Source organism: Dioscorea cayenensis, chromosome 5 (assembly GCF_009730915.1).
Source record: "Dioscorea cayenensis subsp. rotundata cultivar TDr96_F1 chromosome 5, TDr96_F1_v2_PseudoChromosome.rev07_lg8_w22 25.fasta, whole genome shotgun sequence".
NCBI lineage: Eukaryota > Viridiplantae > Streptophyta > Magnoliopsida > Dioscoreales > Dioscoreaceae > Dioscorea > Dioscorea cayenensis.
Window position 1 is genome coordinate 27,802,929 of NC_052475.1, and position 18,617 is coordinate 27,821,545.

Below are 18,617 nucleotides of genomic sequence, written 5' to 3' on the forward strand. Positions count from 1 at the left end.
CCATCTAGTATTATATATTCCATTACCTATCAATCCATCATCCAACAGTCCATACTCCTCCACGTCACCCCTTCCATTTGACCCAAAACTTGTCCTCGGACGCCCCCAGCGCCCTCCACCGTCCGTTCCCCTGATTGATCAACTATGTTTCCACGAAATTGGAATTCTCATTCTTAGCGTGCCTTAGGGTGCGTTTGGTTCGGAAGTAGTCCACCGAAGTGGTGGAAGTCTTGAAAGTCTTCGCTACTCGAGTGAAAGTTTCGATTAAGTGTTGGGTTCCATGTGTTTTGGTTGAAAGGAGAGTGTCAAATCATTAACTACTTTTTTGTTTAATTAGTGGAAGTTAAAAATTTTTAAAAAAATGATTGAAATGAACTTCTACTCATCACTTCATCATGCTATGAGGGATTCTGATTTTGTCATTATTGGATTGAAACTTTTATAATTATTTTTAAATTATAATTTTTAAAAAAATATTTTTTTTATAAACAATAAAAAAATAATGAAATAATTAAAAAAACAATAACATATAAAAAAATAAAAAGATAAAAAATTAAAACAATAAAAATATTTTTTATAAACAATAAAAAAAATTAATTAATTAAAAAAGAAACAATAGCAGATAAAAATAAAAGATAAAAAAATAATAAAAATAAAAAGATAAAAAAATGATAAAAAAACGATAAAAGATAAAAAAAGATAAAAAAATAAAAAGATTAAAAAAATAAAAAAATAAAAAAATAAATCATAATAAAAATAAAAATAAATAAAATGGGTAAAATCACCCATGCAATCACGCATGAAAGTGAAAGCATCGAAGTCCCCACTCGACTAAAAATTTTCCCAAGTCAAAGTGAAGTGGAAGGTTTTGGAGTGGTCACTTTCCATCTTCTGCTCCACTTCAGTGAACCAAACAAGTGGAAGTGTCACATCAACTCCCACTTCCGTCACTTCGGTCTCCACTTCGGCGAACCAAACACGCCCTTAGTCAGTGCGTGCTTGCAACCTTGCCCTCTCCTCAATTCTTTCTTTCATTCCCTCCCCCCCCTATTTCTTTCTCCATTTCATATATAATATAAGCCTAACTGAAAAAAAAGAGGTTAAGGAAATAGCACAGTTTACGATGGAGGTATGCTCCTGTTCCTCATCATCTTCATCCTCCATCCTAGCCGTCCATTCCATTCATCGACGTTCCAACCCTCGCCTCCCTCTCCGCCACCTGGTTCCACTTACCTCTCCTTATGCCGTCTCGCTTCAGTGCGCCGGATTCATATCTTCACTGGGGGCCCATCATAATCCACTCTCCATCTGCCCCGCTCGTCTCCCTCGACGGCCCAGAAGGCCCACCATCTCCGCCGTTTTCGAGCGTTTCACCGAGCGGGCCATCAAGGCCGTCATCTTCTCCCAGCGCGAGGCACGCGCGCTTGGCCGCGAGATGGTGTTCACCCAGCACCTCCTTCTCGGTCTCATCACCGAGGATCGCTCCCCTGATGGCTTCCTCGGCTCCGGGATCACCATCGAGCGTGCCAGAGAGGCTGTTAGAAAGATTTGGAGCGAGTCCGGACCGCCTCCGTCGTCTAAGTCGGCGACGGACGTCCCCTTCTCCACTAGCTGTAAGCGTGTCTTCGAGGCTGCTGTTGAGTACTCTAGGAGAATTGGCTGCAACTTCATCGCCCCTGAGCACATCGCCATCGGCCTCTTCACTGATGATGATGGCAGCGCCACCCAGGTCCTCAAGAGGTTCGCCGGTCACTCTAGTTCCCTTTCCTTCCTGCAGCCTTGATCTTGTTGTTTGTGCTAATGAGAACATGTTTGGTTTTTTGTTGCAGCTTGGGAGCGGACGTCAACCGATTGTCATCGGTGGCAGTCTCCAGATTGCAAGGAGAGCTTGCCAAAGATGGTAGAGATCCATCATCGATGCGCGCAAGATCACCTTCTCGGAAGGGCCCCGCGGAGGCGGCGGTGGCCAAGTTTTCCGATAAGAGAAAAGGTAAGTTCTTCCGCTAGTGTTCTTCGATTTCCATTGGATTACTGATGTATGAATTATGGTGTTTTTCAGAGAAGAGTGCACTAGCTCAGTTCTGCGTAGACCTTACCACACGAGCTGCACAAGGGCTTATTGATCCTGTCATTGGTCGAGACTCAGAGGTTCAGAGAATTGTACAGATCCTGTGCCGGAGAACAAAGAACAACCCTATTCTCCTTGGCGAACCTGGTGTTGGGAAGACTGCAATTGCTGAGGGGCTCGCCCTTAGCATTGCCAAAGGCGACATTCCCATTTTCTTAGCAGTGCGCATCACTTTCCCTGCCCTTTCAATCAATGAGAATCACCAGCATAAGTTTTTACTCTATCTCTCACAACCTTCTTCTGTGCAGGGGAAGCGCATCATGTCACTAGATGTGGGTCTAGTGATGGCTGGTGCAAAGGAGAGGGGAGAACTTGAGGCTAGGGTTACATCTCTAATCAGTGAAGTAAAGCAAGCAGGTTGCTAATCCAGCATACTCATTTTGGTACAACTTGGTTTGAACCTCATACTGATTGGTTTAATTGCTTTTCTTGTGATTGCTGCAGGTGATGTGATTCTCTTCATCGATGAAGTTCACACACTTATTGGATCTGGTACAGTTGGCAGAGGAAACAAGGGTTCTGGTCTTGACCTTGCTAACCTGTTGAAGCCACCTCTTGGTAGAGGAGAATTACAGGTAATGCTCTTCTCAGGTTTTTCTTTAATCCTGTGTCTTTTTCTTGTGCAATCTTGTCAAAGACCATTGACATTATGAGAAACCAACCAACTTGCGAACGACCTAGAAGCATTAACCATAGAGTGTATTCACAAAGGACTGTCAGAACCTATTTAAACTGCAACGCAACAAACGGCAGAAATCGTCAGCAACTAATTCATTATAAACGAGGATCTGAATATTCCTAATCCAATGTGGGATACAACACCCGGAGTTTAGAGCACCATTCTAAATCCAGTATCATTGGCAACCTAATATGATTCTCTTCAGAAAGCTTCTAGAAATGTAAATTCTTGTGCTCTCTTTCTTATTGTGAATGTAGTCTCATCCATACCCTGCTATTTCCGGTTCAAATTTGCAAACAGCCTAGCCAGAGTTCCGAGGAGTAACCAGGGTCACTCTTCAGATTTCGACCTTGCCCTCCATCAGTTTTGATTTTTCCTTGAGCTGATTCTACTAGTCCCTAATCTGACTGATGTTTTTAACAAAAGGACATACTCCTTTACAAACCACAGCAATCGCATTGTTATTTGTTATTTAAAATTCTATCTATGCACAGAATTTCATACTTGCTACTTTATTTTTTTTTAATTTTATTTTTGTTTGTTTGTGAAAGGTTATAAAAAAAATGCACTTATTAACAACAATTCTTGCCCTGGCTAAACCTGAACTTTTTATTATTTGCATATATAACTTCCATGTTGATTGCTTTATAATGGGGCCCTTTTCAGTGCATTGCATCTACAACTTTAGATGAGCACAGGATGCATTTTGAGAATGATAAGGCATTAGCCAGGCGATTTCAGCCAGTGTTCATAGGTGAACCTAACCAGGTATAATTAAAGCATTAACTTTTCCCTTGTCTGGCATGGAAACATAGCTCGGTACACATATATGTTTTTTTCCCTCACATTTTACTTATTTTCATGTGATGATTTATAGGAGGATGCTGTGAGAATATTGTTGGGAATTCGTGAGAAATATGAAGCTCACCATAAATGCAGATTCACACTTGAAGCCTTAAATGCTGCAGTGTATCTCTCTTCCAGATATATTGCTGATAGACATCTTCCTGATAAAGCTATAGATCTAATTGACGAAGCTGGAAGTAGGGCTAGGATGGATGCATTTAAAAGGAAGAAGGAACAGACTTCTATCCTCTCAAAGTCACCAGAAGAGTATTGGCAGGAGATTAAGGCTGTTCAGACGATGCATGATGTGGTATTGGTTTAAATCTTTTATTGATATATTATGATAAAATCTTCTTAGATAGATTGTTTGATTGCAATTTCTATCTATTTCACATCCAGGTGTTGGCTAATAAATTGAAATATTCTTTGGGCCAAAGTGGCACAGTGGATGGTGACAATGCTGAAATGACTGGGGATTCTGTATCCATCTCAGAATCATCAATCTCATCAGCATTGGATGATGACGGGTATTAAATTTGACCTTCTGCATGTTTTTGCATTAAGTAAAAGGTGAAAACCATTACATGTTTCTTCCATCTGAAATTTCTCCTATCTGGATTTTTGCCTTATGCAGACCAGTACTTGTTGGACCAGAGGAAATTGCCACAGTGGCTTCATTATGGTCTGGGATACCTGTTCAACAACTCACTGTGGATGAAAGAAAGCTCCTAGTTGGTCTTGATGATGAGCTTAGGAAACGTGTGATTGGCCAAGATGATGCTGTCAATGCTATTGCTCGTGCTGTGAAAAGATCACGTGTTGGGCTCAAGGACCCTGATAGACCTATTGCTGCATTACTGTTCTGTGGGCCAACTGGAGTTGGTAAAACCGAGCTTACAAAAGCTCTGGCAGCATCCTATTTTGGCTCGGTATATATCCATCTACTTCTTCAAACATTTATCATCTCTGCCAGGTTTATCTTTTTCGTATTAAATGCTTCAGACATGTTTATAAACAACCTCTTTCATCAAATTTCTGTTAGATATCTATACATATGATTTCAAATCTGATTAAGCTTATGTGTCAATAATTGTGACTATTTTATGTGTTTATTGTTGTTCTGAGATGCATTTCCTTGCTTGTTAAGATCACTAAGGAATAGAAATGTATCTTTCTGATGTGTTTCTCCATGTTGATTTAACAGGAATCAGCCATGATCAGATTGGACATGAGTGAATACATGGAAAGATATTCCGTTAGCAAGCTAATTGGATCCCCTCCAGGTTATATAGGCTATGGAGAAGGGGGTACTTTGACTGAAGCAGTAAGGAGAAAGCCTTTTACAGTGGTACTGCTTGATGAAATAGAGAAAGCCCACCCTGACGTATTCAATATCCTACTTCAAATATTTGAGGATGGACACCTTACTGACTCTCAGGTGGGTTATGTATCTTTTAGTTCTCTATTAATCATGCAATGAGTAGGTTATATATTCATGTGCTTTCTCTATTTGGTGTTTTCAATAGAAAATTCATTGCTTAGAGTATTCTTCATTATGGGCAGTTTTTGAAGTTTGAAGCCTTTTATAATCAGCTATTTGCAGATATTGAAATTTGGTCTTACACAAATTTGCTTGTTTTTGTGTTTTGAAACAGGGCCGAAGAGTGTCATTCAAGAATACATTGATTGTCATGACATCTAATGTAGGTTCTACAGCGATTTCCAAAGGTAGGCGGAACATAGGTTTCTTGATTGCTGGAGATGAAGAGTCAAGTTCATATGCTGCAATGAAAGCACTGGTGACAGATGAGTTGAAGCAATTCTTCCGGCCTGAACTGCTTAACAGGATAGATGAAGTGGTTGTATTCCGGCCGCTTGAGAAAGAGCAGGTTTGTTGTTCACTGGTCTCTTTTATCCTTGAACTGCATGTAGAATTAGTTAGACAAACTGAAGAGACAGATGACAAGACCATTAGATGAGGGCTTGTCATCAAATCAACCAAATATTTAGTAGAAAATTTTGAGAAGTTGTGAATTTCAATGAAAAAATTCATATAAAATATCAGAGACTGGGTTTGGTTATGATGAACTGATGTTTTCCTTGATTTGGTGTTCAGATGCTGGAGATTCTCAATATAATATTGGAAGAAATAAAAGGCAGACTCATGTCCCTTGGAATTGGGCTCAATGTGACTCCTGCGATCATGGACTTGGTTTGCCAAGAAGGCTTCGATCGAAACTATGGTGCTCGACCTCTAAGAAGAGCTGCCACCCATCTCATCGAGGACGTCATCAGTGAATCCCTTCTCGCAGGTGACTACAAACCTGGGGATACTATTGTAATTGATGTGGATGCTTCAGGCTCCCCAGCTGTGAGCTTGCTCTCAGATCATAGTATCAATTTATCGGACGCAACATCGACATCTTCATCTACATTGTAGGATCTAAGCCTGTGTAGCCTCAGATAGCATTATTTTATTTTATTTGTTTTGCTTTACTTACAGGGCTAAATGTATAGTGTATTATAACCATGAGTGGTATTGGTTGTATATAATTCTGAAGAACAATTTGTTGTATTGGTCATACTTAAAGTGTAGCAGTCATAGTAATATTGCAGAAAAAGGGTATTGAATAATCTTATACACAAGTCATAATTTTATCTCTTTCTTGTTACCTTTTCCTCGTTTGCGTCTGTTTTTAACATTGTTATGAGAGTTAGGTAAGATTGTGGAAGTTCTCGCTATTCGACCAGGGAAATAATGAAATTTTGTGTGGTTTTTGGGCAAATATTGAATTTATGAGGCCATTTGCACAAAAAGCCTCTATATTACATAGAGTTGTTTACTTTTTTAAGGGATCTCCCTTTTTTTAATATTTCAAAAATCAAAACAGATTCAATGCAAAGAAAAAAACCAACAATCTATCAATAGAATAATATATATATCTTAAATCAAATTATAAGATGAAGCATGTTCTCTTCTTTTTATTATGCCCAACGTAATGCAATTTTTTGTTTTCACTATAAAAAAGTTTAAAAATTATGGTTTAAATATTTTATGTTTTACAAGCAGTCACAAGGAAGGCTTCAAAAGATCTGATTTATAATCGTGAACTTATTTTGACATATTATTATTACTCTAGTTGTTATTGGGAAAAGGAGCTGAAAACTTGATCTAATCTGAGCCATTGTTCTTAAATGGAACACAATAAGGCATACTACGACTTTACAATTGAGTTTCTTAAAAAAAAGTGCAACGAGGATTTGGATGAAATTGCATTTAGGAAGTACATATTCTCACATTTGAATACAATTATATTCATGGAACAGAAATGGTAGCTCAGCATTGAACTAAGGAATTATAGTTAAATTAAATGACTGTCAAAATGAACAACCAAGTTTATTTAAAGGATCGGTAGTGATTTTAATTTAAGAAACAAATAACTGTTAGGCCAATTTTATAATAACGTTTATTTTTTTTTTTTATTTTAATAGGAAAATTTTCTACATCCATCACGGGAAAAAGTCTGATTTGAATATAGAAGTCTTCAGTTTTTGGATAGAATCGAACTTGTTTAACATAAATTAATACTTGCGGCGGACAAGGGCTTGACCACTTGATTGATGATCAAATGATTCAAAATAAACTTTTATCCGTACACTAGTCAATTAACCAGTTAAGATACTAATAATGATAACAATTGTAATTGGAAGCAAAGGTTATACATTATATACATATCGATCCTTTGGTGTCATCATCAGCTCCAAAACGATTCTAGCCTGTTCAATTAATAATAGGCAACAATTTGCAAAAGCACATAATAGGAATATAAACCAATTATCCTTTGCTTATTGAACAACAAAACAACCAATCTAACATTCAACATGAAATGATTAAATGGCAATGTCAATTACCAAAACTATAACAATAAGAAATGATTAGACAAACAGAACATAAAATACAGTTAATTTATTGGCGGTAAAGGAAGTCTTAGAAAGACAATGGTCCACCAGATTATTCAGCCTCTGCAGCAAACAGAACCGTTTATCTTTTGGTGGTGATATAACTAACCACAAACATTACCTATAAAAACAAGACAAGATACCAAATTACTACCAGAATAGTAAATTAAAAGCACCATATATATATATATAATACAGCATAACAACAGAGTGTCTCAAACCTGTTGTTTCTGACTTACATTGGTGGCCATTGTTCCTCTCCATGCATCTTTATACGGGCCTTTCAGCAGGTGGGCTTCTGGGAGCTGAGTTACTGGATGTTGCACCTGCTCTTGATGCTGGATGGTCCTGCACAAAGTCATTCGACCGCATTGAACTGGTCTCACTCCACTCAGAAGCAACTCTAGTCGGCCTATAAGCAAATTGGTGAGGAGCAAAGACAGAATTCCCTTGATACATGATTCTTCTTCTTGCTTGTGCACTCCCATGAGCACTGACTGGAGATGCTTGCTGTATCGGCAATGATGGAGCATTTTCCCATGATACATTATTGTTATTATTCTGACTGTAGTTCAACATCCCTTGCATCATAGACCCACTTGAAGCACTGAAAAATTAGAATGAGAAAATATGGCATAGTATCAGGTTCACACATGTTTTGACTGACATAAAAGTTCAATGATGATCATTACCCAAGAAGAGAAGTATGGGATTGGGTAAAAGGAAAATCTTGTCGAACAGTTATATTTCCCTGTATGTTTAAAGGCAACTCAAGTGTGCCATGATCGGCATTCACCCTGTCGGGAAAGACTTGAGCTAGCTCTTGTCGGTCCAAGATACCATCGTATAATGAACTAGTGTTTTGGTGCTCCCTTGATGATTGCCTAATAGGGAACGAAGGCGAAGGAGGTGTAACATATCCAGAGAACAAGTTATTCATAGCATCTATAGTTGGAGCTTGTCGAATGCTATTATGCTGGAGTGAGCCCACCGCTGCTTCTTCTCCATGTGCTGGGTTACCTTTATGGTTAAAAGTTTCAATAACAAAACATGCAAAAAGTTTCAAATAAACCAAATGCATGAAGTTGTTTCAACAATGTGCTTACTGCTCTGCAAATTTGGTTGGTTGGCCCTGCAAACAAGAAAATTTTGAAGTAAGCACAGTGGTATCATTTTCTTTAGGACATGCTTTTGTTTGAACAATTGAATTCCATGATGTTTTATTACTTGTAAACATATTTTACAACCATAATTCTCTTATACCTTGTGCTGGGTAAGTTGTGGCTTGCAAGAGTTCAATTTCATTATAAGTAACAACAGGCTAAAAGGTTTAGTGGATAAGATAAGATAAGATAAGAAGCAACTAGAAATGTAAAGATGATTGTTTTATCAAATAGCTACAAGTATCCTATACACTTCCTGCAGGTAGTAGGACCCAAATATTAATTTTAATGCAGTACGGTTTTTATCCAATTTCTTTCTTAATAAAAGTTATAATGATGTCCACAACAGAATTGTTACACATGGCATAAAATTGACTCAATTAACATCACCCAAAGGAAGCTGGAAGAAATGACTTTATCAATCACTGCAATTCAATTGTAGGAAAAACAACATTGCAATTGAGCTAAACTTACCTGACCAATGGATCCATAGGTCCCAATCCTATGTATGCATTCCAATTATTTACCAGCACAGGCTGTGCCTATATTGAGTATAAACAGAGTGCCAAGGTTAAACTTCTTGAGTACTACTGTAAAATAGAAGTCGTTCTATATAATTAGACAAAGCAAGGATTCAGATTATATTAGTGATCATTTAAATGTCAAAACACATAACAAATGGTAAAAAATAAAAAAAAAGAAAGAAAAAAGAAAAAAGAGGAAAGTTATATCGGCTTCATTCAATCTTCATATCCAGATATTTTCCTCATTACTGAAACAATGAGCTCACTGCTTATGAGGTAATGGTGTATATACCCAATGTCAATTTCAAATTTTCAAGTTTGGCTACTGCACAGAGTAAGCATCAGTTACAGCAAAAAAGAGATTAAACACAAACATAGAGATGGCATTCCCAAATGAAACAAATAAATACAACAATATTTTTAAAATGAATGATTTAAAATAAAAAAAGTTGCCTCAAATACTTAATCATTTTCCACTGTGAGAGGCCATCTTTAATATGAAAGGTTGATGGTGAAGAAGAGGCATCTGTATTTCCATTTTTAAGGTCATAAAGAGCAAGAAATATGTACCAGTTAGAGGGGTCAGATTAAAAGTTTACTTGGTATTGCTCAAATCGAAGAGAATGAGCTCGAGCTCTTGAACGATCTCTAGCAGCATAAAGCCACTCCCCAAGTTCTCGGCGGCGACAAGTTGGGCATTCCATTGCATTCTTAAAATTGAATGCAGAGCCAATGCAGTCTTCAACAGAGAAAAATCCAGATATTAGTTGTTTCTGACAGATATCTTTCAAAGAACTTATCGTAAATAGAATATTTAGATGCTAAATCAAGCAGAGGGCTCACTCTAATTCTTAAATAAACGAAACAATGATAGCAACCGGTTTACATCCAAGATTGTCATATTGAAACTCATGACCTTGAAAGGCAGCAAATTCAAATTTATGTGCTTAGCATTGTCAGAGAATGTTTTCATACTTGCAAAACCAACTACCATATGAAGCAAGCTTGTGCTGATCTACATTTAATTGCATTTGGCCAATGTTGATTCTTTATTATGGGTGCGCTGCGAACTAAAAGAATCGGTTTCCAAATATAAGATCTAGAATTATAAATTCTACTCTAAAATGAAGTGGATGGTGAATGTATGCTGTCTAGCATGACGCAACCATGGTTCTATGAATGCATATATATTATCTATTTTGAAAAATGGATAAACCACATATTAGAAAAAGAACAGTACAACAGAAACAATCCACTGGAAGTGGAAGAATAATAAAACAACAACAAAAGGCAGAACATCATAACAGTCCACAACAAAGCAAGGACTAGAGACACAAATGAAAAGAAAGACCAGGGGGCACAGCCCCCCCTGGAAGGATGCATATATTTCATGCATGTTCACAGACCATAAATAAAGCTTCAATTATGATTTAGCAAATTCACAAAGTTAAAAGAAAAAAAGATGTCATGTTAAGAGTTTATATCATGCATGTGAACTCTTAGAACATCTTATTGATAATCATTTGTTAAATATGCCTGGAAACCTACAAAGATGAAGGTGACATTAGATCAACATTAAAATGGTTTCTTAAAACACAACTAAGCAAGTGCTCATCATTCTTTTTCTAAAAACAGATCATTGTTTATCACCTCTTGAATGATAGAAAGTTATTGATTAGAGGAAGAATTCAGAAGACGTCAAAAATTTAGAAAAATCCTAATTAGAACAAGTTGTCTTCAGAAGACGACAAAAATTTAGTCGGGTGCTTGCATCATTTGTCTCAACAACAAGGGATTAAGTTGAAATACCAAGGTGGGTGAGAATTTGTGAACTATGAAACCATTGCAATTTGATCTTGAACATCATAAAAAGAAATAGGCAAGCTAAGAAATTTTAAGTGTAGGATTGGCAAAGCTTAAGAGCACTGACAAAATCTGTCTTAACACTAGGAAAATTAATTTGGCTCATGGACAGTGAAATAGGTAAAAGAACTGGACCATGATAAAGATGACTATGATTTGAGCTGGCAGATTAACACAATCACTTAGATATATAAATTTAACAGTGCAAGTTGAGTAAGTAAAGAAAAAAAATGTGCACAAAAAATGTGCACAAGATACAAAAGCAGATTAACGATGCCAAAAAATGCATCCCAAATTCACCTGCAAAAAATGAAGTACTAAGGTTAAAGAAGCAATGTGTATAAAATACAGACACATAGTAATGATGTCAAAGAATGCATAAAAATGATATAGAAGAATGATACTTTTTTCCAGTAGCAAATACACACCTTTTTTTTGTTATTAACTACAGAAAATTTATCAAACACAACCTAATGGATAAGAACAACCTAATATATACTATTGGACTATTTTCACAATGAAGAAGAACAAGCAAAATTATGTGCCTGGATTGACATGGTTTTAAATTGTTATCCGACTCCCTCATTTTTTTTTGTAAAAATTTGCATTCTGATCATGGTGAGAATTTTTTTTGTGCAGACTAGGATGGATTATGTGAATTGCAAGGAATAGTATATCATATTAAGACTAAAATTTACTGCAGGAATTAACACCCACCGCTATTTTGTACACGGATTTGCTAAATACAGAGGCGGAGATTTTCTGCCGCCATAGATGACAATTTTTCTTTCAGCGATAGTGTTTAACAGTCATATTGCTTGAGTAATTATTTGCCCTTTTTGTCTAATAATCTTCACATGGCCTTGCTTTAAGGAAGAGATTTTTTTTCACAGTTATTTTGAATCCTTCAGCATGTGAGGATGCATAACTTAGAAAAATTGGCTTACTACTTGATCAGAAAACCAATAACTGTTTATGCACCTTTTACATGGGCCATTCAACTAGAGTAAAGATAAAGATTTCACTAACTACTATTATCTGTGAAACTTGCATACATCTTTGTTATTGTTTCAATTATCATTTTTTCATTTCAACAAAAAACAAATTCAATCCCATTTTGATAGTAATATCCTATTCTAAGTCTTTTCTAATATATGATACTCTTTTTTTTTTCAAGTCCTTTTAGGTGAGGATGTGGGCATGTTTACCATCTAATTCCATTGTAATTTCCACGCAACAGTCCTTAAGCACAAGTGTTCTCATATTAGTTAATATCTGAAATTATTTATTATGTTTAATGGACAACTATATACCCAACAACACATATCTATTAACTGATCATCTGTGAAGGCCATACACATGCCTCCACATGTGTATATGTGCGTACTTGCATGCGAGAGAATTATTTTGCTGATCAAACTATAGACCATCTTGTAAAAGAATAATTCACACACAAATGTGTGGTATCTTTTTAATCCATCTGTAATGGATCAACAGCTGAAACAAATTACAATATGCTAATTTAAGTGATACCACTGCAAACAATTTAGTTACAGGAAATGTGTTTTAAGATCAACCTCCCCAATGTTGCCCATCTTAAAAAAGAAACACCACCCTATAGAGATCTAGCATGTTTATACATATTGATGGTAGGAGAAGCTTAGGAAGAAGTTAAAAGCTTTCAATAAAATAAAATGCAGGTATGACTCAAACAGAATTGCTGAGCAGATTCTTCATAAGATAGACTGTTATATATATATATATATATATGTATCAAACACCAAAATGTGAATAAAAATATGCAACCCCAAAATGAAATGGAAACCACTCCAATGCATTGTACCGGAGCATACCATCAGTTGTCACTAAAATTGCATCCAAAGTACACCCTTGTTCAAACAGAGTCAAATTTTTATTTTAATTTTTTTGCACAATTGGGAAAGAGGAAAGCCTGATATATATACGCAAACACTCACTCACACACACACACATATCAGTAGTTTATATAGATGCTCTTCTTTAATTTCACCACAGAAACCTTTCAGAATCTAATGCAAAGTCTAGCACAATGCCTATTAATATTCAACAAAGGGAGAAGAAGCCAGATCAAAAATATTGAATTCTCAACACAGAAGATATATATGTGGTTCTGGAATTAAATCCAACATTCAACAACAGTGTTTCTGAACAAAATGCTGAAAAATACAAATAATAAATCAGCATCACATAAAAAATTTATCAAATATCCATCTTTGCAAGGAAAAGTAACATCCAGATCACACAAAAGAATGAACAAGCATCAGAAATTAGCAGAAGTCAGTTCTGAAGAAACATTAAATTCTAAGAAAGAAGGAGAGAAAGCAAAGGATCACCTAAATGGTACACATGTGTGCATTTAAGGATAGCTATGGAACGCATGCTTATATCAACCACCGGTTCCTGGCAAATGGTGCATACACGGTTATTCTTGTAAGAGCGAAGAACTGAATCGATGAAGAAGTCATCTTGAACTTGCTGGTAATCACGGTCATCAGAGCCGGAGCCAGAACCAGAACCAATTTCCATAATCCTCAGTTTCAACTTGGGGATAGTTGCAAAGATGAAGCAAAGGAGAGAGAGAGACAAAATGGCAATAGTCAGCAGCAGGAAAAGAGATTGGGGAAGAAGAGGAACAAAGAAAGAGGTAAAGGGGGTGTGGTGAACGAGGAATTTCAGACAGATGCCAGAGACTAAGTGGTTTTGTACATTGTATGATCGCAATGCCATTTTAGGAAGGCTTAAGCCGGTCATTTTTGCTGAGGGGATATCTGAGTCAATCTGCTCGCTGCATGCACCGAACCATGCAATGAGGATTCTGATTATGACACGTGTACAGCGGAGATTAAGACAACCAAGATGGCGTTGAAGATTCACCTCTCTCTCTCCATATATATATATATATATATATATGAATTTTGGGAAATTAAGACTTGGAAATGAGGGTGCATATTAGAAGTCTTGTAATATGGTGAATTGAGTATTAAAAAGTATTTATAAAACTATCTTATGTGTACTCACATCATTTGAATTTTTTTTTTTTTTTTTGGAAAAGTAGACGTGGGCAAACTACTCACTTTGGGCATGCAGTGGTTCTCGTCGGCAAGAATATAAATACCCTATTAAATAATACAGTGTCAATAGGTTAAGAGACTATTGACATTATTTAAAATTTTAAAAATTATTATTTTTTTTAATTTTCCATTGCTTGTTTTTTTGAAAATATTCACACATGCCAATAACTGAAAAATTGGGGTTTTTAATAGATTTCTTATGTTATGTACATTGTGGATTGCAAAAATCTAATGTAGTTATGTACATTGTGGATTGCAAGCGTACAATCCTTTTATGTACATTAAAAAAATAAATAACACAAGGAATTGGCTGTGAAATCTATTTTTATATATGCACATTAAAAAAAAAGTAATTCAAGGAAAATAGTGGTGACAACAATTTCAACAACAGATACGAGTGATTCATGGTGAAATCAATTTTAACAAGTATAATCACGTACTCATAAGATCAAACATGACTGCTTTTCATTTATGCTCAAACTCGTGTCACTTGGACATAGAGTTGTGATTTCTTACTGAAAAGTAAGAACGGCAAAGAAAGCACGTACTGTTTTTCAAGGCACTAGCGGCTACCTTTGGATCTATCAGATTCCTTGCAAACGCAAGAGTTTTGAGGTGAGAATACAAAAAGGTATGAAGTCTGTCATCCAACAATCACATCAGATATATGTCTGGATATATACCTATATGGCTATATATGAACATGATTCAGAATCAGAAGCTAGCCTTGGCCCTGGAAGGATGCTTACATCTCTGATGGCACTTCAGAGAATGATAAAATATCAGTATTATTTTATAAACAAACTATAAATAAATGCTAAACCTGAAGAGCTATTGGTGAGAAGATGTCTTGTGCTATCTGTGAGCAGACCATTTTTAAAGTTCTTCACATCTCTTTCCAGGCCAGCGTAGGGATGGCCAATGACCACACTAGAACAACATTAATTTTTTTTTTCTTTTTTTATTACAAAGTAAATAAACCGCATATATAAAAACACTGAACAACACTTACACTGGGTACATGAATGGGAAGAGTAGTGTATATATATATATATATATTGTATTCACTAGAAGTCAACCAGCGCGGCGGAGCTAGAAAAGGTTTTTAGAGGGGGCCTAAAATTTTTTTAGAGGAAAATAAATTTTTTTATTGAGTATAAGTAAAAAGTGAAAGACAAAATAATATATTTTTATAAATTTTTTTAATAATATATTTTTTTAAATAATATTTATACTCGAAAATCAAGTTGTTGAATAATAATTTTTTACAATTTTTTTTTTCAATGTAACCAATTAATTGAATGTGAAGAGATTAAATAATAAAATTTCATAAATATGTTTTTCTAAAAGTAAAATATTTTTAGATTATTTATACTAATTTGTTAAAAAAAAACAACTGTCATCTGAATAGCAATACTTATTTTATTTTAAATTATTTATTCATTTTATTTAGATTTTTATTACAAATAAATAGGTTTTTTTTTTGGACTTATTATCCTCTTTTCATTTCAAACTAAACAAATTCAATATGATTTGTTACGGAACATGAGTAGTTTCAATTTGATAATAATATTCCGTCTTTTCAAATATATGACTCTTTTTTTTAAAAAAGACCTTTTAGGTGAGGATGTGGCTATGTTTATCATCTAATTCCATTGTAATTTTCAAGAGCATGCTACGGTCCTTAAGGACAAATATTCTTAATTATTCTATTTGATGGAATCACGATCTAATGCAAAGTCTAGCACGCTGCCTATTAATAATCAACAAATTGAGAAAAAAGCTAAATAAAAAATATTGAATACTTAGCACAGCAGATTTGTGTATCTGGAATTAAATCCAACATTCAACAACAATGATTCACAACTAAATGCTAAAAAATGCAAATAATAAATCAGTAGTGCATAAAAAATTTATCAAATATCCGTTTTTGCAAAGAAAAACAACATCCAAATCACATAAAAGCATCAACAAGCATCGAAAATCAGTAGAAGTCAGTTCTGATGATACATTAAATTCTCAAAAAGGAGAGAAAGCAAAGGATCACTTAGATGGTACACATGTGTGCATTTAAGGATAGCTATTGAACGCATGCTTATATCAAGCACCGGTTCTTGGCAAATGGTGCATACACGGTTATTCTTGTAAGAGCGAAGAATTGAATTGATGATAAAGTCATCTTGATCTTGCTAGTAATCACGGTCACCATATCCAGAACCAGAACCAATCTCTATAGTCCTCAGTTTCAACTTGGAGATAGTTGCAAAAAGGAAGCAAAAAAGAGAGATAGAGACAAAATGGCAACATATATATATATATATATATGTGCATATCAGAACCTGAATGTAGTGGATGCATGTTTTCTCCCTAACATTTTGTCTCCTTTGTTAAGCTCTATGTATATGAAAATCATACCATGGTATCAGAGCTCTCATAGATCTTATGGGACTGTGACAAGACAGAAAACAAGGGCTTCCTCCACAAAGACATCATAAAATCATACTTTAAATCCCTCTAGCTTCTAGTAGCATATCAAACTTTCACCTCCAGCTTTTAGTAGTGGCAAAAATGACCAAGTTTGGGCTGCAAAAATGAAAGTTTACTTGAGGGATCTTGGTTTATAGCAGTGGGTTGAAGCTGAGAAGGAGATACCACCTCTTGGAGACAACCCAACACTCAGTCATATCATAACTCATGAAGAAAAAAAGACTTAAGCTCCAAGTGCTTTGTCTGTCATTCATACGGTTGTTTTAGAATCAATTTTTATAAAAAAATTAGGATTATGAAACAACAAAAGAAGCTTGGGATAGAACCAAACAGATCTATGTGGGTAGTGATAGAATCAAACAGATGTAGATTTTGCATTTAAAAGAGGCAATTTCAAGTGTTGAATATGAAAGACAATGAGTCTATAAAAGAGTTTTCAAATAGGCTGATGGATGTTGTTAACAAAATCAGACTTTTTGGTGAAGAATTAACAGATGAAAGGGTTGTACAAAAAATTTTAGTGAACTTGCCAGAGAGATTTGAGTCTAAAATTTCCACACTTGAAGACTTAAAAGAATTAATCATGATTTCTTTCACTGAGCTTGTTCATGCTTTTCAAGCTAAGAGCTGAGAAGATTAGTGAGATAAAAAATTAGTAGTTAAGGGACTTTTCTTAGAAAGCAAAAGGGAAAGGTTCCTCAAGTTAGAGAGAGAGAGAGAGAGAGAGAGAGAAGCACTTTAATGAGAAGAAAGAAAAAGAGAAAAATGAGGGACAAGGAAGCAAAAAAGAAAAAAAAAAAAAATGGCAAGCTTCCCAATAGTTCTTCCTTAATTTCACTATAGAAACTTTCACAATCTAATGCAAAAACTAGCACAATGCCCATTAATATTCAACAAATAAAAAAGAAGCCAGATCAAAAATACTGAATACTCAACACATAAGATATATTGATCTGGAATTAAATCCAACATTCAACAACAGTGTTTCTGAACTAAATGCTAAAAAATGCAAATAATAAATCAGTAGCACATAAAAAATCTATCAAATATCATCTTTGCAAAGAAAAACAACATCCAAAGCACACAAAAAACATCAACAAACATTAGAAATCAGCAGAAGTTAGTTCTGAAGATACATTAAATTCTCAGAAAGGAGAGAAAGCAAAGGATCACCTAGATGGTACACATGCGTGCATTTAAGGATAGCTGACGTAGCATGGTGAAAGAAATTTCCTAATGGTATTAGGATTTTAAATTTAAACTTTCGAAGTAGTTTTTATTTAATATTTTATAGTCATGTTAGCTTTGTTAGTTATTTTAGATTCATTTATTTATCCAATATTTTGTGATTATTTTAGTTTTATTAACTATGTTGTCCTTAGTCTAGCCCTTTATACGAACTTGTTTTAGAGTTTGTGAAAAAGAACCGATCTATTGAAATTTTATGTTATTGTTTACTTGATTTGGAGTGAGTTCTTGGATTAGAACTGTGTATTCACTACATCATGTGGTATCAGAGTAGGATGTCAACTGGTGACGATGGTCTCGTGATGATGATTAGGAGGCTAGAGTCTCTCAACAAGTGGACAAAGCATTGCAATGATTAGGATGGCGTTTGGAGCAACAAATGATTCACAAATTCTGGCGTTTGAATGAGAGCTTCAAAAAAATTCTAGATCGTTTAAATGCTCTAGGAATTGATGCATATAGGAAACGGAATGACAATAAAAGGTCAAGATTGAGTTGGCTGGTAGTGATTCTATTGGCAAACGTGTTCCTATCCCAATCCATAGACAATTTGTCATGAGGAAAAAGATGATTTTGAACCAAATTGGTTCTGTCAACATCAACCATATG

General features: G+C 35.3%; 1 protein-coding gene across 1 annotated transcript; it reads left to right on the plus strand.

Annotated features, from left to right (window-relative positions):
- The first annotated feature begins 1,090 nt into the window (after positions 1-1,090).
- LOC120261074 (chaperone protein ClpD2, chloroplastic) lies at positions 1,091-6,299 on the plus strand. Its single transcript, XM_039268750.1, has 12 exons — positions 1,091-1,740; positions 1,830-1,990; positions 2,060-2,289; positions 2,377-2,485; positions 2,573-2,703; positions 3,474-3,575; positions 3,685-3,963; positions 4,053-4,180; positions 4,288-4,582; positions 4,858-5,091; positions 5,309-5,542; positions 5,770-6,299. Exons 1-12 carry the CDS (start codon positions 1,124-1,126, stop codon positions 6,091-6,093), a joined length of 2,844 nt encoding a protein of 947 aa, XP_039124684.1. The 5' UTR covers positions 1,091-1,123; the 3' UTR covers positions 6,094-6,299.
- The last annotated feature ends 12,318 nt before the right edge of the window (positions 6,300-18,617 follow it).